The following is a 24,602-nucleotide window of genomic DNA, read 5'->3' as shown; positions in this document are numbered from 1 at the left end:
GTTACGCGCCCGCGTAACTATGTTACGCGCCCGCGTAACATTGTTACGCGCCCGCGTAACACTCTCCCTCGGCCATTCTGACGTGCTTCCGGCGTAAAAACGTTCCAAACACATCCGAAACGCTTAATCTAAGCTCAAAACACTATAATCCAATTCTAATATCGATTAAAACGATATAATCGTTTCGTGGCCTAAAACTTTGAATCGATATAACTTAAAATATATCTGTTTAAATGGTAAAACGACAAGCTTACCGCGATTCGCCTCTGGAATACGATCAATTCGAGCCATTAAACGTTGGAAACGGACGAGAAACGGAGATCGAGCGACGGATCGTTCAAAACCAACGTGAAAGATAAAAAGGAGAAGAAATGATTTTGGGTTTCTCAATCCTTCATCTGGAAGGAGATCATATATATATATATAATTGGTCAAATGTCACTTTTAGTCCTTGAACTCTTTAACTTAAACCAATTCTCTATTAAACTTTCTAACTCAATTACTTACGTATTATTTATATCCAAATAAATAATACTAACCCAAAAATTATTATTCCCATCAATAATCTTCTAATTGCTATTCCCGAGGCTTAATTGGCTAATTTACACTTTAGCCCTTGAACTTTTCAAAAGTTACAATTTAGTCTAAACACATCCGTGTCCAAATTTTAAAAGGTCTCTGATTGACCCGAAACTTTTACCACATATACTATAAAACATTTCGCGGACCTTTGCGAAATAATTTCCATTTTAAGTCGTAGTGGCTAAATTACCACTTTAGTCCCTGTACCTTATTTCGAGCTTTTCTTGACATTTCTCCTTCTAATTCCAATTCTAACTTTAGAATTGAAATATAATATTAAGTTTCTCGAAATAATATTTTTCAAAACCGTCCTGCTAATATTTTATACTTATCTTAATTTCTCGGAAATCCTTCCGATATCGCTACTCCGGCGATGCAACACTGGACACGTGGTCTAATTAAATACATAAATATTTTGGGTATTACATTCTTCCCCCCTTATAAAAATTCGTCCTCGAATTTTCATATACTCTTCTTACTTACTTTAAATCTTTTTTTTTACATCTAGAATTGTATTCATAGTAGGAATACCGTATTCGTCTTTTAATGCTGGTCAGCGCAAGGAATCGTCATTCCAATTTCTGTACTTCTTGCACTTTGATGTCAGTTATCACTGACAGCCTCACTTTTGATTTCATCTCTTTGAACTTTTAGTTTCTTACTGCAATCCAATGGCAGTTCGTCTTAATGACATCTTATTACTAAAGACAATAATCTTTGTCATTCAACATCTCCCTTATATGACGACATTAGTCGTATTCATATGTATCTACGATTCGCCGTTCTTAATTCTTTACTTTTGTAGTCTCTTCCACATGGCCGTCATCACGGTCTGGTTCTTATTTGTCATTATGTTGGGATTTTTATCCCATTATCCACTATTCTCTTTTTGTCTCGTCATTTTACTTCTCGTATGAAGATTCTTTCGCTATCGTCGTTAATCATGGTTATCGATGAGGTGAATCCTCAGGACGTATCCTTATGAGGTCTTCACTTTTCTTGTAAAACTTACTTAACCTTTCTCTTGCATCTAGATATATCGTATACCTCTTTATTCGTTTGCATTTCCATTGATCTATTTCCTTTAAGCATGACGTACTATTCTTTGAAACTCCTTGTCTCTTCTTACCTTACATCGATATGTTTCATCAATCTGGTTTTCAGCCAGATAGGATTGTCATATTGGTTGCTGAATTCTTACTTTAATAAGGCAGCGTGTGACCAATGCTCATGCAAGCTTTCTTTGCTTCTAATTCTTAAGTGAAGATCTTAATCCTTTTCCAATCATATACTTACATCTGAATGTTCCTTAATGACATCATTACTTGCTCCATATTTGATCTTTTTATTCATCATTCTATCTTGTTTCATCTATGTTTTCTTTTCTTTGTCGCGTTTTTGACATTCAAAGATGCTTTTAGCATTTATTGCCATAATCCATCTCTTTCTTATCTATATCTTCCTTCCGATTCTCAATCTTAGTTTGGCTTTTAGCTTCCAAATCATTTTTCCTAACTATCATGTAGCGTTAAGCTTACTTCTCATTACTATCTATGATCTTTCCACTCCACTTGTATTCTCACTTTTGTTTATATTGCAGACGTACTTCTCCGTAACTTTCTTTGACTTCTTGTCCTTTGTTAACCGATAGGATTAATAGTCTAAATTCTATGATCCTATGGTATTCTTCTTGCGTTCCTAATTCACGTTTTTATCGTGTTTCTTGATTATCTTCTATTACATTCTTTGTTTTCCTCCTCAGCGCCTTTTGTACATCGTGTACTACCTGTTTTTAATATCCACAACATCGATCATTAATAGAGAGTCGTGGCCTTCTTCGTCTGAATTTCTCGATGTAGTGCGTTCTCAATCATATATATATATCATCTTATCGTATTGTACTATCATCATGGCCGGCTGTAAAGCCGATCATATGCGGGTATCACCTCTATCGCATCTTGTATTCTTAATATTTCTTGTTTCGGCACTCTGAACGTCGATTACTAATTAAATAATGGGTCACAATTCTTTTGCCTGAATTATCGACGTAGTGCATTCTCGATCATTTACATATCGTCCTATTGTACCCTTACTGACATCTTAACTGTCAGTGGATCCTTTCATATGACTCTATCATCTTTATCCCTTTTTGTTTCTATGCGTTGACGACTACATAGAATTTAATCCATATGATCCTTTCGTCATCTTTCCACGTGACTTTCTCTTTTTCATTTCTCAATAACTCTTATCAAGTTCCTTGCGACATACGCAAGTTATCCGTATTTTTCTTAACTCTGTTTACTTTAACTAATTTCTTATAATCCATAATCTACTTTTGCGTCTTTATACTTTATCATATACGTCATGTACCTTTGGCAATCCCTCGACCGTACGCAGGAAGTTAGTGGAATACTGTTCCACTGGTAGTATTCCTTGTGGAAAGGAGCGCAATTGCTTCCTAACCTGATTAGAGCCACTCGTGTCTGACCATTGGCTATCTCTGCATCCTTCCTCAGATTGCGATATTTCCGTACATTGGACCAGAAATACTCGCTCCGGTACTTCTCGACATCGAACTCGTCTGATAACTCTTCTTTCCCGAAGTCCTCTTCCTGAGGATCTCTTTCTGGGAATGTATCAAACAAATTTGATCGTGCCTAATACATCTTAATCCTTTAAGGATCATAATCAATCTTCTATACTGATCACATCACTCTTTATTTGATTTAACTTGAAGTTTAAGGCTAACACTTCACAAACATCCATTACATTTGTACCTTTCACAACTTACTATTCCACTTTATAACCGAAATCTTAAGGTGGAAGTTTCAACTCTCAATCCACCGATTACAGTTCTTGTTGTTTGTCTCTTGATCTAAGTACCTTGATCTTTCCCGATTATCCTTAACTGGAACTAATAGTTGAAAGAATTTCCCAAATCGGGTCACAAACTTAGTTCATGTTATTTGGTCTTTCACCGCTCTAATTGCACGTCGGAACTAATCATAGGTTGAACCTTTCATCGACATCTTCATCGACATTACTGTTTGTCCTTCATCCGCTTGATGTGTACGAGCATCTTACTTTACTTTCCTAGTGGATTTAGCATACCACTTGATCCGTCAAACTCTTTTAGTCTTAACTTAAGTATACTAACATCAAATCTCTATAGGTGTTCCTTTCTTCACGTTGATACTATCTTTATATCCATCGTCCTGTCATTGGCACACAATTCCTTATATCAGTTACTTTTAATACTAACTGATTCTTAATGTCGTTGGGTTATTGCGGTACTTCTGATGCCTGTATATTCCCACCTTATCTTACTAGGTTCCCGTTGACTTTCATCTCCTTTCTAGCCTTTACTGGCCAATTAGACTAGTTTGCACTCGCTTTGTTTACCCGATCTTCCTCTCGCGCTTTATATGCTTGTTGTGCAACAGCACGCATTCGCGCAATTCTACGTTCCTAGTATAGCGATTATATAAAGGAATACTGATAAATTCCTTAAAATATAATCCTTACTAATCTTCACGTCTAATCGATGTCCACGTACGCTGGACTCTAGGGACGTCTCCTTCCTTTAGACTTTCTAGGGTTACGTCTCTTATTGCAAGTCTTATGAGTGTTCTGACTCATCGTATACTGGCCAATTATCTAAATACATACTCGTGTTGTATATGTTAAACGCATATTACTATCGTAGCTATAAGCATCTATGTTGGCCGAGTTCAAGAAAATCAGTGTCCCCTAGATTTTCTTGATTACATATCATAACTTAAGTCTTGTGAGCATTCCGCTCACATAGACTTAATCAAACATTAAGAGTATTAAAACATAACATACATGTCATACGTTAATCGGATATGTTTTACTATTCGAACACATATCTACTATCTTAGTCGTATACTAGTCTGTCTAATCAAGGCTAAGTTCATTAGCTAGAGGCAGAAATCTTATGTTCTCACAACTATACGTATTTATTCACCTCATATCATTGATCACAGCTTGCTCGCGAGCACCTCACTTCCGTCACAGAGTTCTGGTCTAGGTATACTCACATTAAAAACAAAACTCTTTGAAAACTCTTTCAAATAAAACGACTCATTTGAAAATTTCATTTAAATCTTAGCAAAATTGTGCACTAGGGTGATGACGTCTCTCATCCCCAAAGAGTTGCCACATCTCACCTCTTCGTCTGAACATAATGCATATGATGCATGTCCTATTAATGCATGTATTGATGTATGTAGTGATGCATTTCTATCAATGCCGTGGCAATCATGTATTTCTGTATCGGGTCTAGGCACAATTATGCTTTCAGAATCGTTAAACAAATAACTTTTAAAAGTTATAAACTTTGAGTTTTGTAAGTTCTCTAGACCTTTAAACTCTGCTTCTGAAAAGTTCCTCAACTTCTACAACTTTGCATTCCTTCTTCTCACTCTTTCTGAAATTTCGATCGATCGAATCCAATAACATATCTCATTTTATATGATGTTAAACACACATACATACATATCATCAAATTGCAATTATCTTAATATATTCTATTCATAGGAGGCAATACATCTCCTAGAAGCTTCATCTCAAATGCATATCATATATGCATGTCTCATCAAAACAATATATACGTATATATCTCGTATATACGTGTCACAAGAAACAAGTAAACATTTCACAAATCAACTTATCATACTCATCTCAAATCAAATCACACTAACGACTTGGATCAGACAGACTCAACTCTATAGCTGCAGTAGTTCCTAGGTTACTTAACCGACAAACACATCTTAGCATAGGTAACTGGACCAACTGCTCTGATACCACAATTGTCACGACCCAAATTATTGAGCCGAGACCGGCGCTAGGGAATGGGAGTGGTAGCTCCGAAGCCCGTAGCAAGCCTAAAACCACTAATAATTTTTCGCAATTAAAAGTATAACATTATATATAAGTATTTTCAGAAAAACTCTTTTAGATGATGTATTTATAGATATTAAAATATCATATTAGAGTTTACAATATAAAATACTATTTGAAGTCAAAATGTCTATTTAAAACTGACACCTACTGACTACTGCAGCTCTAGGAATTCATACTTGTGCAAGTCCAATGACTTCTGGCACAGTGGAGAGGGTTTGTCTGATCCGACTTCTAATACCTGCAAACATCAGAGTGAGGGGTCAGTATTTGGGAAAATACTGAGTGAGTATGCAACTTATTATCGGTATTATCAAAATATACATCGCATACTCAAACTTATATATATCTATCTCGATATGATATAAAAATAACATAATATTCATAAATAGCAGATCCGACCGAAACCCTAATCTTAAACTATGAACTTATCTTATTCCGAATATTCGAATCAAACTGATCCAAATGGTCCGACCCGGGAGTGTTCACACTCAACCACGTCAGCCGCGACCAATCTCTTAATCTCAAAGTGTGAGTCCAACTCACTGGTGGGTCCAACCCACTAGATACGGGGCTCAGGTTACACCGTAACCGAGTTCTCACTCGTATCGCATTCATATTGTATGCGCATTTCATGATCTCATAGACAATCTAGACACGCTAGATTGACTCAAATACTGGTGATCACACAGCCTATTGACACCCAATAGGTAGTTGGTTTCTTCGGATCGCATGCTAGATACTCATATTCAAACAATGAATATAATGGCATTCATATAATCACATTCATCAAACATACCATCTTATATAAGAAAATCATATAAATGCGACGTATTGATAATCATATTCATAATATATGAAAATAACTTTAATAATAATAATAATAATACGCGAAAGTAAATTTGCCACTCACAGTGACCGCTATCCAAAACTGCATTACTATAATCCCGCAAGCGTAAGCTCCATGCGTTGTCCAATCACATAACCACTCCAGCTACTGGCTTGGTAGCTCGTCGGTACGTCAGTTACTTAATCGAGTTACCTATACGTTTAATCCATAAACGTGGGCTTAGTATTCAAATTCCTAAGTTATAAACTTAGGTTAACATAATCGTATTTCAAATACGATTCTTAACTTTGATAGTATTCTAATACTTACTCGAGACATTCGTCATATCTCTTATTCCTTAATTCTTAAACTTAGGTTCCTTATATCTCGGAACCTTAATCGAACTCATTATGTTCGATATCCAAATTTCTTGTTTTCGGGGTCCGTGATACACTTTTAATGTCCGACTTACTTAAAGTCGGAAAACGGGGTCATAGCGGGGCGAAAATATTGTATAGGTGCTTCACGTAAACTATGCGCCCGCATAGTCTACTTGCGCGCCCGCGCAAGTTTGTTACGCGCCCGCGTAACATTGTTACGCGCCCGCGTAACATTGTTACGCGCCCGCGTAACACTCTCCCTCGGCCATTCTGACGTGCTTCCGGCGTAAAAACGTTCCAAACACATCCGAAACGCTTAATCTAAGCTCAAAACACTATAATCCAATTCTAATATCGATTAAAACGATATAATCGTTTCGTGGCCTAAAACTTTGAATCGATATAACTTAAAATATATCTGTTTAAATGGTAAAACGACAAGCTTACCGCGATTCGCCTCTGGAATACGATCAATTCGAGCCATTAAACGTTGGAAACGGACGAGAAACGGAGATCGAGCGACGGATCGTTCAAAACCAACGTGAAAGATAAAAAGGAGAAGAAATGATTTTGGGTTTCTCAATCCTTCATCTGGAAGGAGATCATATATATATATATATAATTGGTCAAATGTCACTTTTAGTCCTTGAACTCTTTAACTTAAACCAATTCTCTATTAAACTTTCTAACTCAATTACTTACGTATTATTTATATCCAAATAAATAATACTAACCCAAAAATTATTATTCCCATCAATAATCTTCTAATTGCTATTACCGAGGCTTAATTGGCTAATTTACATTTTAGCCCTTGAACTTTTCAAAAGTTACAATTTAGTCTAAACACATCCGTGTCCAAATTTTAAAAGGTCTCTGATTGACCCGAAACTTTTACCACATATACTATAAAACATTTCGCGGACCTTTGCGAAATAATTTCCATTTTAAGTCGTAGTGGCTAAATTACCACTTTAGTCCCTGTACCTTATTTCGAGCTTTTCTTGACATTTCTCCTTCTAATTCCAATTCTAACTTTAGAATTGAAATATAATATTAAGTTTCTCGAAATAATATTTTTCAAAACCGTCCTGCTAATATTTTATACTTATCTTAATTTCTCGGAAATCCTTCCGATATCGCTACTCCGGCGATGCAACACTGGACACGTGGTCTAATTAAATACATAAATATTTTGGGGTATTACAAAGTCAATAACAAATCGTCCAGCTTTCCTTTTTTTTCCGTCGACTAGTATAGTATTGTCTAGAAGTCCCATCCTCTGAACTATAAAAATCATCATCCTCTATCCGACCATCCTCTAGGTCTCTCAACAACAGGAGTTTGCGTCCGCTGTCGTCGGGTTAAGGCGTTCACATTACGTGATCGGACATGTCGCGCTCTCGACCCCTAGATGACCGAATCTAAAAATCTTTCCTCTACCACCTCTACCAGGTCCGCTTCTTTACAATTATCAATTTAAATTAATATTAATTTAATTACACTAATTAAATTAAACCAATAAAATTAAATTAAGTACATAAATAATAAAATTTTCTAACTAAAGAATTATATAAACTCTAAACTAATAATACCTAAATTTAATTAGCCCATAAAATTATTAACTAACCCCTAAACCATAATTAAAAACACTAAATCATAAAATTTATTTAATTAAAAAAATTATATCCTAAAACATAAACTAATACTACTAAAATTTAATTTAACAGAATTAAACTAAAAATAATAAAGTCATTAATTTGTCCTAAATTAATTTACATTATTTCAATTTTTATCCCAAATTATACGCACTAGATATTTATTTTAATAAGTAATTGTCCAACATACCCTCATTAATTATAGGGAATATCTCGGAAAGATAACAAAAGTCAAGAAAAGTTGCCATATATTAAAGGCTTAATCACCAAAAAAAATCCTCGCATTTTAGCCCTTTTTTAGTTGCACCCTAATGTTGCAATTTTATCAGTTGCACCCTAATTCGCATCTTTAGGTTTCAATTCCACCCTTAAAATCAAATTGGACTTTCTTGACTCGGGAAAAATTCATAAAAACTCTTATAAAGTACTCGTTTGAACTCTTTTCCACATAAAAAGTTAAAAATAGATGATTTATTTTAACTTTTTTCAAATGAAAAAGAGATCAATTTAGTACTTGAGGGTGGAATTAAAAACCAAAGGTGCGAATTAGGGTGCAACTGATAAAATTGCAACGTCAGAGTGCATTTGAAAAGGGGCTAAAAGGTGGGGGTTTTTTGGTGATTAAGCCTATATTAAATGAGGTCAAGTATGATATATTTTTTTATATATTAACCCATTTTATCTATAAAGCTTAAATTTTTTTAACACCTGTATTTGTGCTAGACTGCGTATCAATTTGAAACGGAGGGAGTATCTATGTACACACAAACCAATACAGATTGTATCCGTTGGATAACCACATTTTGGTTGATCAGACGGCTAATAATTTCATACGTATTCCCAACGACAAGAATGAAGAGTTGTGATTCATCCAAACAAAGCGTAGCCAGAAAAAGAAAAGGAATGAAATATTGAATTTATAAATTTTGTGCAATGTCGTTCCGAATAAAAAAGGAGCACGAGGGCAATTATTTAGAGTTGAGTTACGCTTTTGCAGTTGCATTGTTCGTTGCTTGGTGAATGGTAATACTGTGTCATAGCTTCTTATTCAGCATTAACATTATTGCTTACAAGCTGTTCGACGAAATGCCTGAACCATGCTTTCCTTTACTAAGGTTCCAATTCATTTCTTTGTTTCGCCTACAAATTTCTCTGGATTGCACCATTCTTTAATACCCTTCAATGTTTTTGAGGTTAATCCGGGAAACAAGAAGCAAAAGCTTATGTCTTTGCACTTTGTTGATGGTAAAAGGGATTTTTGCTGGAGTAATTTTAGTGGGTTTGTTAGGAGGTGTAGAAAAGATTGGGAAACTGAAGGTGATTTTGCATTGGAAGCTGAGATTTTGGAGTTTATGAAGAATTCTGCGAAACCTGGAGCATTTCCAAGCAAGAAGGATTTAGTTGATGCTGGAAGGACTGATCTTGTTCAGGCTGTTTTGAAGCAAGGAGGCTGGATTGCTTCTGGTTGGGACTTGGATGATGAGGAAAAGGCGGTTTCATATACCGATGATTATATAAGAGATCAAGACTTCCAGGATGGTGTTATTCAGGAAAGGGCTTTAGAGGGCAATGCAGAGAAAAGTCATGAAGTTTCATCCCCTAATGGTTCTTCGTATGCTCCAGCTGCTTCCTCGTCTGGTAGATCACTGTGAGGCTTCTATTTAATTTTTAAAAAAGCTTGATTGATCACCTTTCTGATATTTGTTTTGATAAAGTGATGACTGCTTTATAATTTGCCTCAAGTGATAGAGAATCTGGAACATGAAAGGAAAGGATAAAAATATTGTTAGTTGGTGTAGGATATCTGTGGTGCACAGTACAATCTGAAGTTTCTTTTCTTGTTTTCTTGTTACTGTTTTTATTTTGTTTAAGCCATGATTGTGGGGATAAGTGGGACTTGTATGTGTTGGTGTTACATAGTATTACAAAAAGGTATTAAATGGGAACAGAAAGGATATTTGAGGTTGCTAGCAGCATATCAATTTTCAGCTGAGACGTGACAACAAGTTGAAAGGCTTTAATGTTGTCATTTTCCCCTTGTTTGGGATAACCAATGCAAATTAGTTAAATAGTTTTGTTTCACATTTTCATACTTCATCATATATTTCTCTCTTGGTTGATTGGTATAATTTAGTTATATGCAAAAAAATGATATTCAAATATGATGAATCATTTATGGAATTTTTGAATTTTATTTCCCTGCCAAATTTCTACAGAGTCATAACTTTCATCTCATCATTGATTGATTGGTATAATTTTTATTCTTATTCTTTTTATCTCAGAGAAGCAGAAGCTGAGGATGTTTCTGGAATTGAGGGTATACTGAATCGGTTGGAGAAAGAAAGGAATTTGAATTTTGGGTTTGGTTTAAATGAGAGAGGAGGCAGTACTCATGTACAAAGTGATGGGATTGCACATGAATTTTTGGCTAAAAGCTCAAAGAATGTGGTACGTATTTTCTTGGTTCTAGAATGCTGTCATTTTTGTTCCTAATTCCATTTTTCCTACTTGGTATGCTTGTACACTACTAGGTAGGTAAGAACATTTACACTGCATATTAGGAGCACATGTATGTTTTAACACGATGAATTTAAGAGAGATTATTATCTGAGTAGTATTACATGTTACCTTAACTAAGTATCCTCAATGCATTCCATTCTTTAAGCCATGACATTAGAGTGGTGTTTGATAAAATTAAAATTAAGTGTCGAAAATTAAATGCTGAAATTTTCAGTGTTGAATATAATAACTACTGAATTTTTTGAATACCGAATTAAATAAATCTATTTGATAAATGTAAATATTGAAAATCATAAAAATTAAGGGGTAAATATATGTACAAGCACAAGAATTATCACAAATATAGTTTGAAATAAATTTTATAAACTTCAATTGCAAACTATAGATATTGAAAATTAAGTTAAAAAAAGTACTATTATTAATATAACTATTTTTTAAACTCTTCTATTAATCAACTCCTTTGCAATTCAATTATCTTTTCTAAAATATAAAAATCAAAAGTATCCATATACCTGTTTGAGTGCAACAGCAATATCAAAAGAACCCTGCACTAAAGGGGCCAAATCTTGAGATAATTCGGATTCCTAAGTAGTTTCAAATATATAATTAAAGCACAGAAATGTCTAACAATTACTTGTATTCACTGATATCCAATGTTTATGAGAATTTTTTTGAAAAAAAATCGATCTATGTTAGAATTGAATATACTTATTCATGAGTAATATTTTGATAACAATAATTTTCAAATATCAATTCAATAAAAAATTATTAAAACCTAATAATTGAATTTGTTCAATAGAAGTTTTAAGTCAAAAAATTTAACTTGTTATTTTGAATTTTGTTTAGCTTAATTGAATCATTTAAGTTTTAAACAATTAAGTGCTGAAAATATTAATTTAAGCATTAAGTAGGGTTATCAAACTGCCGTAAGTTAACAGATAGAAATAAACATGAGGTTAAAAGTTCACCAGGCTACTATTAACCCTGCTCATCCAGTTTGTAAATTAAAAGGGTTAACAGCCCACTTTACTTTTGATTAGGCAGTAAGCTTCTTGTAAGTTTTTTTCCAAAAAGTTAACAGAATAAGCTTCTTAGAAGTTTTCCAAAAGTTAACAGAAAATCTGTTATTTACTTTGATCAAGTTAATGCTAATCAAGTTCAGAGCTTCTTGTTTAGATACATCGGCATATAAGTTAACATGCTCTTTCTGAGGGGAAATGATTTTAAAAGACTTTTTAGCTTGGAAATGATCAAGCAATGGTCGGATGTTTGTTGCAAACCTAACTTATGCTGCTTGCTATAATGCAAAAGACACTTGCTGGCCTAGATAAAGACAGTGGACCTGCATCATCAAGGCCCAACAATGGTATAATCAATCATTCAGAGGACGTGCTTGGTTACAGCAGGTCTCAATCAAATAACGATAGTTTCAGACATTCACTTAAGCCAGATTCTTGGAGAATGTGGAGCAATAACAGGGCCGGGGCTGCGGAAATGGAGTTTGAAGGTACATCATTTATCATGTTTTCAGGTGGCCCCATTCTTCCAACAATAAATAAACTCACCTGTATCTATTGATTTACATTATACAGCTGATGAATTCGTCAGTCGCGGAACTAGAGCAGGAGATGAGATTGATGCCTTAGAAAAAGAAATAGTAGAAAAAAGGGAAGGTGTTACTGCATCTTTAAGCAGAAGCAACGAAAACACTTCTAAGGAAAGAGTTAAATTCAATGAAATACGGAGTCGTCTTCAGCACCTGGAGTCCGAACTATCCTCTGTACTGGACTCATTAAAATCAAAGACTGGTGAAGATGCATCACCAAAAGTGGGTACCTCTTCTCGGCCATTTTCTGCATGATTATTTCTTATCCATATTATCAATTATTCATCGTCTAGTTTTTTTACTAGAATAAATCTCAATATTTTGTTCTTGGCTTAAGGGCAATTGAAAAATCACCAGAAAACAGTGGGTTTCTTCTATCTGCTTTTCTTTAACTTGTATACTACATTCTACACATAAGGTTAGCCTTTCTTTCCTTGGTTCTCAATCAATCAGGGGTGCAATTTATTGCTTCATGCTTTTTAGGGAAACTATAAGACGCTACAAAAATTTAAAATTGCAGATGGTTTCTTTTCTCCTTATTCTCTTAAATTACCAAAATTCTCTCGTTTAATTAAATATCCACAAACAGAATGAATTGCTTGTTTTGTTAACTTTGTTCATAAAATGATAAAGTAACATCATGGAAAATCCGACATGCATGTATATCCACAGTATCTGTTGGTCAGATTTTACTGTGCTGCAGTTTGTTTAGAGAACTCCATCATCTTGTAACTGATTTCTGTTTACCCTTTATGACCTTGCTTTTATCTTACATCCTAACTAGGTGCAGGAAGGCTCTTCTGATGAATTAGTCCAGCTTTCTGATGCTTGGGAGTTCCAAGAAGATGAGATCATGAAAGCTCAGGATAGGTTACGTTCAATACGAGCAAAGTTAGCTATATTGGAAGGGAAAATGACACTTGCAATAATGTAAGCACATAACAGCACATTTCACCAAATTTCGTTACTGGTTTTGTAATTTCATGTCTGGACTCTGCACTTCAACAGTGAATCGCAGAAGATAGTGGAGGAAAAACAGAAACGGGCTGATGGTGCCCAGCGTGCTTTACAACTTCTTCGCACTGCATGCATAGTTTGGACCAATTCAGCATCAGAAGTGCTCTTAGCTGGATCTTTTGATGGATGGACAACCAAGGTTTGCTCCTGCCTGAAATAAATCATTTCTAAATTAATGATGCAGGAATAGAACACAAATTAGTCGAGAGTCTTAATCCAATGCAATACTGGAACCAGAGTAGAAATATCACTAGAACCATGGAGGTTATTTATTTCCTTTTATAAGCAAGTGATGGAATGGTGTGCTATGACATATTATTTGTCACAATATTGCTACTGTTAAACTATGCTTTTCTCACTTTCAGTCGACTGTCTTGACCATGATTAACAATCGATATTGCTAATTTGTAGAGAAAGATGCAGAAGTCGGATGTCGGCATTTTCTCCTTGTGCATGAAACTGTATCCAGGCAAATACGAGGTAAACCAAAATCGTGTTTCTGAACTTTTGTTGTAATTAGTCAATTACCCTTAAATAGAACTTTTACTGTATTGTGCAGATTAAGTTCATTGTTGATGGCGAGTGGAAGGTGGATCCCCTCCGCCCAGTTGTTTGCAGTGATGGATACGAGAATAATATACTCATAATCACATAATATAGAAATTATGCCACGGAGAGCTCAATCTTGAAGAATGGAACCCGAGTTTTCTTTCTTTTAGAAACAAATAGATTAAGTAGTAGATGATTCTTTAATTAGGAGAGGAAATATTACATATATGCCTGTCTGTAACCCCCAATTCTTGATTGTAAGTTGACGTAAAACATTCATGTGTAAATCTATGTACTATTCCAATTTATTTCTTTAGATAACATTTCTGAATGAAGTGTAATTCCGAATTGTTTACTGTAAATTATGCTTAGCTTAATGTAATTTTAGTATGAATATTGCCATATTTTGTGTACTGAAACACTTTTTTCCGCAACATTTGAAAGTAGGAAAATAATTGCAGAAATTTTTTTGGAGCTATGAATATTGGAACCAAATGGCAGTGACGGATCAAGTTATTGCAGTTATGAATTTTGGAACCAAATTCAGATACAATACACTTGAGCGTGGAAAGATAGGATAGAAAACAGAATCTTGGGCGGGATTTATTGACTAACAGCATGATAAAGCTAAGTTAAACCCTGCAATTTGAGCTGAACTAGTTCATTTTCTGTATATCGAAACACAATTTCAGGCAGTCCTACATCTCAAAACTCAACGAGCTCTCAGCAGACAGTTTCGGCATGCATAGCCCCTCTGCTAGGTTCAAAGAGGCCAAAATCTGCTCGACAAAAAGTAGAAGTTACAACATGAATAATAAGCACAAATAACACTATACTTTCAAATACGATAATTCAAGCATATTATTTCCAAGGACGGAGACACAGGGGGGCATGCATTGGCACTTGCCCCCCCAAAAAATCCAAGAAAGATTTGCTAAGTCTAATGTTATCAAACCTAAAGATGGTCTAATCAATTTCTAAATACCACAAACGTTAAAAAAAATAACTACATGCATTCAATTTCTTTTTTTGTTTAGCCACCTGTAATTAACAACTCTAAAACTAAACTCTTATATCCACAATTCCACATATTAAACTAATCAATGATTAGGTTTATTTTTTTATTTGTTTATTTAAGAATTTTATTAAAAAAATGTTGAAATAGGTAAATTTTTAATGTGGTTTTGTTCTACATTGCTTAAGAAATGGGATGGGATCTTCTTTCACTTATAAAAATAACCACTCTTCCTATCTTAAACATCCCATGCCACGCAGACTAGTTTAAGTAACTTTTAAAGAATTCAGTTTGCTTTTTTTTCTTTGGAAAATATTAGTAGAGTATTTCAGGTAATGCCCAAGAACGTAAAATAGTCTTGGTTAGCCTCGTTAAAATTCTAGTGTTCTTTTTATTGTCTATGTATTAGCTAATGTTTGGTCTAGTTAAAATTATTTATTGTGTAAGTAGTTATATCGAATTAAATTCTATCTATGAAGTTGATATTTAAATAGTACGCTTGTAACCCACCAATTTTTCCTAAAGCACTTAAATTAGAAAAAAAATTACAAAGACGTTCAGTACTATTCAATTATTGATAAATTTTATGATATAAAAAAACGTGAAATTCCGTGACTAATATTTAATATTTTTATATTAAATTAGAATCAATTATATTTTTATTAGTAAAATTAAATTGAAATTTTATTTTTATTTTTTATTTTTATTCATAAATAATAGTTATTTTTTTTGCCCTTCCAAAAAAATATTTTGGCTTCGTCCCTGATTATTTCAAAACAATTTCTTGCTGAATTTTTGTGAACTAACTAATGATGATCTCTGTGCATCAACCACAAAATTCAAATGTAGTTTTCTAAATATATAATTCAGAAACAACGCCTACAAATAAATAAGTATTTTCTAAAGTCATTTAAAGAACATTAAAAATCTAAGAAATTATGAAAATTTCTCATGGACATAAAACGGGCTAGAATAACTGATGACATTCCGTATCTTATCAGAGGATTGAATTTGAATCATAATGGCCAGTTTCCATTAGCCTAAAATGGCACGCAGCCACCTTATCAAACGAACCATACTTAACTAACCAATTTCATAGAACCGCTGAGACCTTAACATAATAATCGGGAGAGTTATTCATTAACGGGAAAAATATAATATAATGTTAGCTAATCAAACCCAGACTTCCAGTATCTAAAAATCAAATGGAACTTTTCCAAGAAAATATAATCCGCCTAGAAGTATATTTGGGACATATTTTTACCATCCAATCTATCGTGCAAATGAACTTATCGAATTCTACATTTTGGCGTTCTACTTTTGTTTCCAAAAATGCTTCTAAAACTCTAAAACTTCATATTAAAAATCTATTCTTGTTAAAATATGTTTTACCATTCCTAATATTTTTTTTTTTGGTAAGCCCATCCGGTTTCCAAGGCTTCGCCTGACTAATCCGGATCCGACCCGTGTCGCGCACCTGGCATGGTGGGTGAGTCTTCCAGTGGAAATTTTCTGCATTCACAAGGATTCGAACCCGAGACCTTGCTTAAGCGATACCAAGCCGCTTACCACTTGGACCAACTGACTAGACGGGCTAGTTTCCATTCCCTTGTCAGTACACTTCAGCATTCTACAAATTCAACCTCATAATCCTATCGGGAAGTGCTTATTGTATAAAAATCAAAATATGTACTTCTGCAATTAGCTAATAAAAAATGAAATCCGAGAAGTTAAAGAAAAAAAGTCGTTGTACCTTTACACCTCCCTCTTTGTTTAGCAAGGAATTCCAAGACCACTCAACGCCCAAGTCCTTGCTCAGAGACTCATAAGAAACTCTAATAACATCATTATTAACTCTATGAGAAACAGCCAAATCCCAAGAATTCTTCCCAAAATCATAGCCTGGCTCAAATGCTGTAACTCCCTTATGCATATAGCTATACTTCAACTTACAGTTTCTTGAACCCAATTCATATCTAGCATATAACTTATTAAGTGGGTCAACAGCGAGAGTCCCGTCCAAAACCGTCCGATTTTCATTCTTTGAATGACTATATGTCCAATTCACCAGCTTCTCCAACACATTTACACTGTTCATAAACTGAAACCGCACATCCTACACAACAAACTCCCAAAAGTTACCAGTGTGTTAGAAAAAAAAGGGTTATTGTTCCCGCATATTTCCATCTTTCTCGTTTTTTTCGATTTAAGTACGTGGCACCATATATTCCAACCTTATATTTTGTAACTGCCTTATACAATATCGTTTTGGTCATTCCTTATCATTTTTACGGAAAATAACGCATAAAATGCAACCGGACTATAGGATAAATAGTTTGAAAAGGTTGGAATGCGAGGTGATGAGATGTTTTTTTAGATTGTGCTTAAATCGAAAAAAACGCTAAAGGTGTAAATATAGAGTAATAATAAACCAAAAAACTTGAGAAACTGTTAAAATGTCAAACTATAACTAAACCCAGAGATTCTTTAAGGCTACAATTTTTTAAAATCCATAAATTTGTACTGCATAAATCTTTAAAACACGAGAATTAACGTGCTTGTTTTTCAGAAAATTTAGAAATGAAAAAGTTTAAAATGAGCAATGAGTGAAGAAGGACCTGATTGGGAACATCGTAATCGACAATGAAGGAGCCGGGTTTCTCGAGGGAAAGGGAGAAGTCGTCGACGTCGAATGTGGAAGCGTCGCCGCTGAGAACGGCGTTTCCCACGACTGCTCGGAGCCTGACATCTCCGGCGGTGGCGGTGACGGTACCCGTGACTCCTTTGTTTCCTCTAAAGGCGACTGCACTTCTTATCATTCTATTTGAAAGAGGGGGCTTTCACTGCATTGTTAAGTGTTTTGATTAGCAAACGGAGTGGCACCTGCTAAATACTCTTTACAAACAGTTACATTTGTAAGAAATTCGAGATAATTTGAAAACTAAACCGATGACCTGACATAATACTCTTTACTTTTTTATCTCTATCTAATTAAATTATATGCGCAACAAACTAATTATGCGTTAACCAGTAAGAAATTTAGTGATTAAAAAAATAATTTAAAAACATTTTTCATTAAATTCTGTCCAGTTGCTGCATTATTTTTGTTGATATCTGAATTGGCTCGCCTGTTAGAAGGGATCCTAATTCCATTGAACATGATTTACATTTAAAGGCTATATTTAATTTATATATAGCTATTCAATTTTCTTATGAAATAGTCATTTTTTATTTTTTTTTAAAAGAGTATTTATTTTATAAAAACATAGAAAATCAATTCTATAGAAACTATTTCATGGACCAAAATAAAAAATAGTCATTATATACAGAATAACTATTCGAGATTCCACAAATCAAACATAGCTAAAAAATATACAAGACATATTAATGAAAGATTGCAGATTGCAGCTCCATATAAGATGCTTGTTCATAACATTCTTTATTTTTGTTAAAAGATAACCAACTCCACGACACTAATATTCTCTCATAAAATATACAATAAAGGTAATATATAAAATGGTGAATTATAAGTATTTTTTATTGTAAAAATAATTGAGATTTGGTGTAATTTCAATCAAATAAGTGATGATAAAATATGCATAGATACAAGCACATATAGTTCCACAATGAGCTTTGACAGTGCATTAACATTATTCCATCACTCAGTCGTTTGTTGCCAAGAAACAGATTGAAGATTTTGCAAAGGTAAATACCAATTTCAGTTCATCTCTCAAATGCTTCAGGCAGCTGTTTGTTGTGCACAATATTGTTATTATGTGTCACCAGCTTTACGTCCTGAATCCACCCAAGCAAAAATGGCTATCACCATTGTCTACCAACAGAGTTTTCAGGGCATTTCTTAGTACAGCAAGACTATTCAGCTGCGCGAGGGAGATATGGATTTCCCCTACTGCAACCTCTGCCTGTTTTCCGCACTGGGCGAGGACCTCCAAACTAGAGAATGAAAAGGTTCTTTGGTGGATTAACCCCAATCTTCATAGTATATTCCGTAGTCTGCAACCTAATCGATTGCAACCAATATCTTTCCGAGCACTAAGAAATGGTAGAGCTCCTCCATTTTACTATTAACTTTATATATCAAACTTGGCCATTCCCCCTATTTGGAGATGCGGTCAGTTTTGAGAGGGAGAGAGTGACCTCACAGCAAAGGTAAACCCACTGCCGCAGTAAACTTTCAAGACGAAATCTTTCTTCTCAGCTTCGCAGCCTAAGCAGACAGATAGAGGATTGGTTTGGTCTTTTGTGTTCCCCAAGCCAAGTTGACCGTGTTCACCCCATCCCCACGTCCTTACTGCTCCATCCACTGTTCTTACAATACCGTCAACATAAGATCGTGATGATCTCAAAATAAACATTTAATTTCACAATACGGATAAGAAATATTGCCTGTTAATAAAGCAGAATGCTCAGAACCTGCTGCGATGTCCACAACTTTCACCCCGTCAAGACTTGAGACTCTAACCAAAACGACATGTGCTGATTCTGTTTGAGTGCGAAAGAGTGAAATTATATATCACAAGTGCACACAAATGCTAAAAGAAGAAGCAGGATAATGATAAGCTTTGAATAATAGAGGTTGCAGCTTATGCATTACCAGTTAAATGCTTTGCGCGGCTTATTTTCTCAAGATCACCGAGTGCTCCGTGACGATCACCACCAAGGATAAAGACTTCACCATCAACTGTTAAAGACATCCAGATTAACAAGTCTATACCAAGCAGTTGTCAAAGTATAAAGTAAATAGGACGTAACACATCGGACAGGCAATAGAAAAAAAAAGGACAGAAAGTACCAGTTAATGCTAGAGCATGATTCCATCCAAGTGCAACTTTAATGAACTGCAAAGATGAAACCAAACGCTGAGGACTAAAAACATCACGAGTGCCAGGAAAACCTCTTCCCCAAGTGTACAGATGACCATCAGCTGGTTTATTCAGTATGATAGAACGTCAAAATTTCTATCCATATCAATGTTAGGAAGTAAATATTGCAGACACTTACCAGATAATGCAGCACTATGATCTCCATTTGCATAAATACTATTCATTTCAATGTCTTCAAATCCACACGTAAGCTCAGGAATACTAATAGACTTCAGTTTATCATTATTGGTGATACCCAATTGACCACGCTTTGTAGAACCAAAACCATACACTTGTTTTCCTGAACAATCTGCACCAATACAACTATACTTATTAGATGAACTCAGTAAATGATAATAGCCAAATTTTACCAATTTGCTAAAGCAGATACTTTTATTCTTACGGGATCATAACAAACCTCATTCCATATTTCCATTTTAACCCATTTCACTAAACAAACCAACCCTGTTTTAAAAATTTGCTTCTAAACAATTTTAGACATTTTAACCCATCTTATAATTTGATCACTCAATCATGCATGTCCTATGAATTACACGATAATCATCCAATAACCACATTACAGATAAGAAAACTTAAAACCTATTGCACGAAAAGTAAAATAGAACAGCTGAAATGAAAACACTAAAACGAGTAACGGCAAAATGATAGTTTTTATAAGAATAGAAAATAAAGATAGAGTTTTAGAGTTCTAGAAACTGTTTAGTCCAGAATCAAAACCTCAAAATGTAGACCGTGAGAAATTTTGTGCAATTTTTTTTTACCAAATATTCATTAAGACATGAAATAGTTACATGGCTAAGATATTCATGAACGTCTGCAAAACCAATTCTGATGGCCAGACAAGGAGCGTACATTACGCGCTAACAAGTGCACAATCTAATTCGCAGATTGGTTTATAAAAACAAAAGATAAATTTGAAAATTGTTTTTCGCTAGCATAATACAATCCTCGATCAACACATCTCCTTCTCCGAAACCCGAGTTTCTAACATCTAAAATGACTTTGATAGCATCCGATTAAAGCACTATATTATTCCACCCTATTAACCAATTAAGGGCTTCTCTAATTCCTAGCAACTCAGGTGATCTTGGACTAAAAGAACCCAAGAAATTGACTTGCGTTGCTTGAATAAGATGCCCTTTAGTTTAAAACTAAAAGAAGGCACCCGCTTGTTTATGAACTTCTTAATGAATTGAAAACCAGTTATATTACAGCAAAATTTATTTCTTAAACATATATAACGGGCATATAAACGTCTTAGGAGCAGGAAAAGGATACTTATTATAGATTTACCATTTAACAGGACAAGTGAATGGCGCATGCCACATGCTATCTGCTGAACATGCCTCTTAGCAAAGTACGAGATTTGAAGAGGAGAAGCATGGGAGGTATAATCAGCATGCCCAAGCTGACCAAATGAACCATCTCCACAAGTAAAAACATAACCTCTGTCTGAAACAAACCCAGAATGGGTCCAACCAGCAGAGACATGGGTAATAACAGAGCCATGGAAGAAATCTAGAGGCTTTGGAAGTAAACAAGAGAGCATATTTGCATGGCCAAGTTGACCAGATGTGCCTCTGCCCCATGTCAACACTTGACCACCTGAAAAAGTGATCTAATTCGAAAGTTAAGCAGCAAAAAGAGATCGGAGATTCAGTTAAAGTGGGAAGAACGTACAAGAAGTCAAGGCAATAACGTGAGCACCGCCGCAGGAAAGGGCGGAGATGGGTCCAAGAAAAGGAAGGTGAAGAGGCTGAGGAAGAAGCTCGTCCTCAAGCTTTCCGGTGCCCAACTGCCCATCTGTTCCAGCTCCCCAACTCCACACTTGTTGTAGCTGTTTTCTTTCTTCTTCTTCTTTCCCTTTTGGTTCTTCCATTACTATATTATTTTTCGAAGCCTTCCACTGTTCAGTTTAGTTTGCAACAAACCTATATCATTTTACGCCATCCTATACTACTTTGTTGGGCTCACGGGGCTTTACCATTTAACATTGTTTGTTTTAAGAAATTAAATCTATATAAAACTTTTTTATTCTTTTGAAACAATATATAAACCTTTTTTTTTTTTTGAGAATATATATAAACCTTTTTAAAAATTCATAAAATTGTATTTGATCCTGCCGTTTTCTACAGAAAAAGAATTATCTGTTTCATTCATCCACATCCAAGACGAGAGTCAACAGCTGCTTGATTTGTGGATTCCGAATGGTTGAACCGAACAAGATACTTCATCAAAGATCGGTAGATATGTGCGGCCAATGTCTGATCTATTAGTAGGGTATGATTCTAAAGCCTGCAAAACAGACAAGTATTGCAGCATTGCAAAATTTACTGCCGGATTGCAAGGGCCATGGCAGATTAACTTATCAAAATCTTGCCTTACAAGTAATTATCATACTAATCATAAACGAGACACCGGCCGATCCTCAATTCTTGATCGATTACTACAAACGGCATCTTCATACAATCAACTAGTAGCCATCGATTGAAAAATTCACTCACAACCACTCGCAAATACAAAGCATATTTATTTAAAAAGAGCATACATTTGCATCAAGAAAAAATGCAGGTCATTTCGTAGTTTTTTTTAGCGAAAAATTAGTATAGGTCTTGGTAGATATACTGCATGTACAATAATAAATTAAAAATATATTAGCAAAAAGAACAATTCAGAAGCTAAGATCAGTTACACCCAATATAAAATTATGCTACACTTCACAATCAGCATAAAACATCTTACAAAGCTAAAAAACAGATCAAGAACCAAATCCTCAACTAATTTCTTCTAAGTTGCTAACCTTCTATGCAAACTCCAGACATACTTTCATCACAAAAAAATAAACACATTATTTAATGGCACAATAACGCGTAATACCCCGTCAAGAATGAGAAACACAATGTGCTAAAGGATATCATCATAAGCAACAATCTCCCTCCCTTTGAAAGGCACGTCTAACACAGATGAAGCGGCCTCACTACTACTACTTCTTGGGTTCACAATAGCTGAAGCAAGCTTATTACCTCTACCATGTCTACTTAAAGGTATCTCAGCTCGCAACAGTTTGGAGGATGACCCACTATCCTTGTTACCTCTTACTTCAACTCCTTCCTTCCACTGCGCAAGTGGATCCGTCGCCCATAGCACTTGTACCTGCACCGAAACCCATGTTTAAACATCTGAAATTTGAAACTAAAAACACAAAGCATATAAAACCCTGTCGGCAGGGGCGGTACTACATAGAAACTGATTTAGGCTCTAGCCTGGGCTGCCATTGGAAAATTTCGGAAACGTTTAAGAGAAGATGTTGTAAAGCCAGGGCTAGAGAGAGGTTGAGCCCGGACAGCCGGATGGTCAGAGGTGAACTAATAAATGGTCAGAATGAAATTTAGCCCGGGCTGAAAAAAGATTCCGGTTCCGCCATTGCCTATGGGCACTTAAATTAGGATTTAAGAGCTCAAGTTGTAGGCAGTGGACAATTTGCTCCAAAATCAACATTGCAGCCTAAATAATTAGCTCAAATCACTAACCCTCTAGCAAATTCAGTTCAACTTCAGTGTAAAAACCAAACCTAATAAATTATTTGAATCCATTAAGCCAAAGATTTTGGTAAAGGGACTAATTGCTCATAGTACCACAAATTCAAGGTGTAAGTTAGCATTTAGCTCAATTGGAAGCTTAATAAAGGCAAAGATTGCAGCTTTCAAGAGCTAAACCCTAAGCAAAATCTGGATCTAAAATTAAGAGTAATAGAGTGTAAAAGAATGTACCTTTTTGGAATCAACAGTGATGCCAAAGGAGGAATCCAGAGAAGCAGCAATAGCAGCTTCGCCGGCGTCCTTAGTACGGAAACTGATAAACCCTACATCACGGTCAATGCGTATGCGAGAGATTTCACCGTAAATCTCGAATCTTGATTTCAGGTCAAGAACAGCGCAATTCGACGGCAATCCCATCACCACCACTGCCGGTGGCGGCTGCGGCTTACTTATCGGCTTGTCCAGTTCATCGTCGTCTTCGGCTGGATGACGATGAGGAGGCAGCGGACGACGTCGTTTTGGAAAGGGAACGCGGTCGTGGCGCGAGAAGTAGGGTTTGTCTCTCTTTCGGCTCATAATAAATTTGAATTAGTAGTTGTAGTTTGTAGAGTACGATATTAATAAAGAGTTGTGTTTTCTGTTTCTGTCTTCAGTTGAGATATGTAAATAGGATTGAGTTGACCACACGTGATCACGGCGGTCAATACGACTGTCTTTGACTGTTACGCTGTCGTTTTGCATTTTTCCTTTGAGCATATGAAGAGAATTTTTTTTGGGAAAATTAGAAAACTATCTAAAAAAAATGAAGGACTAATAATTACTTAAAACCCTACACAAGTTGAGATTTTTTTATATTTATATCCTGACCTAAAATAAAGTTTATTTGTATCCTAATTTGGATTTATATATTTCACCTTTACTAAAGAGTTAAATTGATCTCTTTTCATTTTTTAAAAAAATCAAAATAATTTTTCATTTTTAATTTATATTCTAATGGCCTAATTACTTAAAAATCCTCACCTTTAATTTTTTTTTCGTTTATACTCTGATCTTGTAAAAAAGTCATTTGTATCCAATTTTGGG

The 24,602-nt window shown here is 35.0% G+C and overlaps 3 protein-coding genes across 3 annotated transcripts; 1 reads left to right on the top strand and 2 right to left on the bottom strand.

The window, feature by feature from the left end:
• The first annotated feature begins 9,138 nt into the window (after positions 1 to 9,138).
• Positions 9,139 to 14,463, top strand: LOC126687233 (protein PTST homolog 2, chloroplastic). Its single transcript, XM_050381711.2, has 8 exons — positions 9,139 to 10,017; positions 10,652 to 10,817; positions 12,201 to 12,396; positions 12,482 to 12,717; positions 13,280 to 13,425; positions 13,504 to 13,651; positions 13,924 to 13,992; positions 14,072 to 14,463. Exons 1-8 carry the CDS (start codon positions 9,467 to 9,469, stop codon positions 14,165 to 14,167), a joined length of 1,608 nt encoding a protein of 535 aa, XP_050237668.1. The 5' UTR covers positions 9,139 to 9,466; the 3' UTR covers positions 14,168 to 14,463.
• An 80-nt stretch (positions 14,464 to 14,543) lies between these two features.
• Positions 14,544 to 18,007, bottom strand: LOC126687234 (outer envelope pore protein 24, chloroplastic-like). Its single transcript, XM_050381712.2, has 3 exons — positions 17,695 to 18,007; positions 16,830 to 17,192; positions 14,544 to 14,840 (listed from the first exon to the last, which is right to left on the bottom strand). Exons 1-3 carry the CDS (start codon positions 17,893 to 17,895, stop codon positions 14,760 to 14,762), a joined length of 645 nt encoding a protein of 214 aa, XP_050237669.1. The 5' UTR covers positions 17,896 to 18,007; the 3' UTR covers positions 14,544 to 14,759.
• Positions 18,008 to 18,588: 581 nt separating this feature from the next.
• On the bottom strand, positions 18,589 to 24,215 carry LOC126687361 (ultraviolet-B receptor UVR8). The gene is given in 8 exon segments (XM_050381908.2): positions 18,589 to 19,400; positions 19,484 to 19,579; positions 19,692 to 19,778; positions 19,890 to 20,021; positions 20,099 to 20,269; positions 21,274 to 21,886; positions 22,879 to 23,133; positions 23,751 to 24,215. Coding segments are annotated over 8 exon segments (1,890 nt in total). The 5' UTR covers positions 24,096 to 24,215; the 3' UTR covers positions 18,589 to 19,209.
• Positions 24,216 to 24,602: the final 387 nt, after the last annotated feature.

Source organism: Mercurialis annua, linkage group LG6 (genome assembly GCF_937616625.2).
Source record: "Mercurialis annua linkage group LG6, ddMerAnnu1.2, whole genome shotgun sequence".
Taxonomy (NCBI): domain Eukaryota; kingdom Viridiplantae; phylum Streptophyta; class Magnoliopsida; order Malpighiales; family Euphorbiaceae; genus Mercurialis; species Mercurialis annua.
Note: the sequence above shows the minus strand (reverse complement) of the source record. Positions and strands in the feature narration are given on the sequence as shown.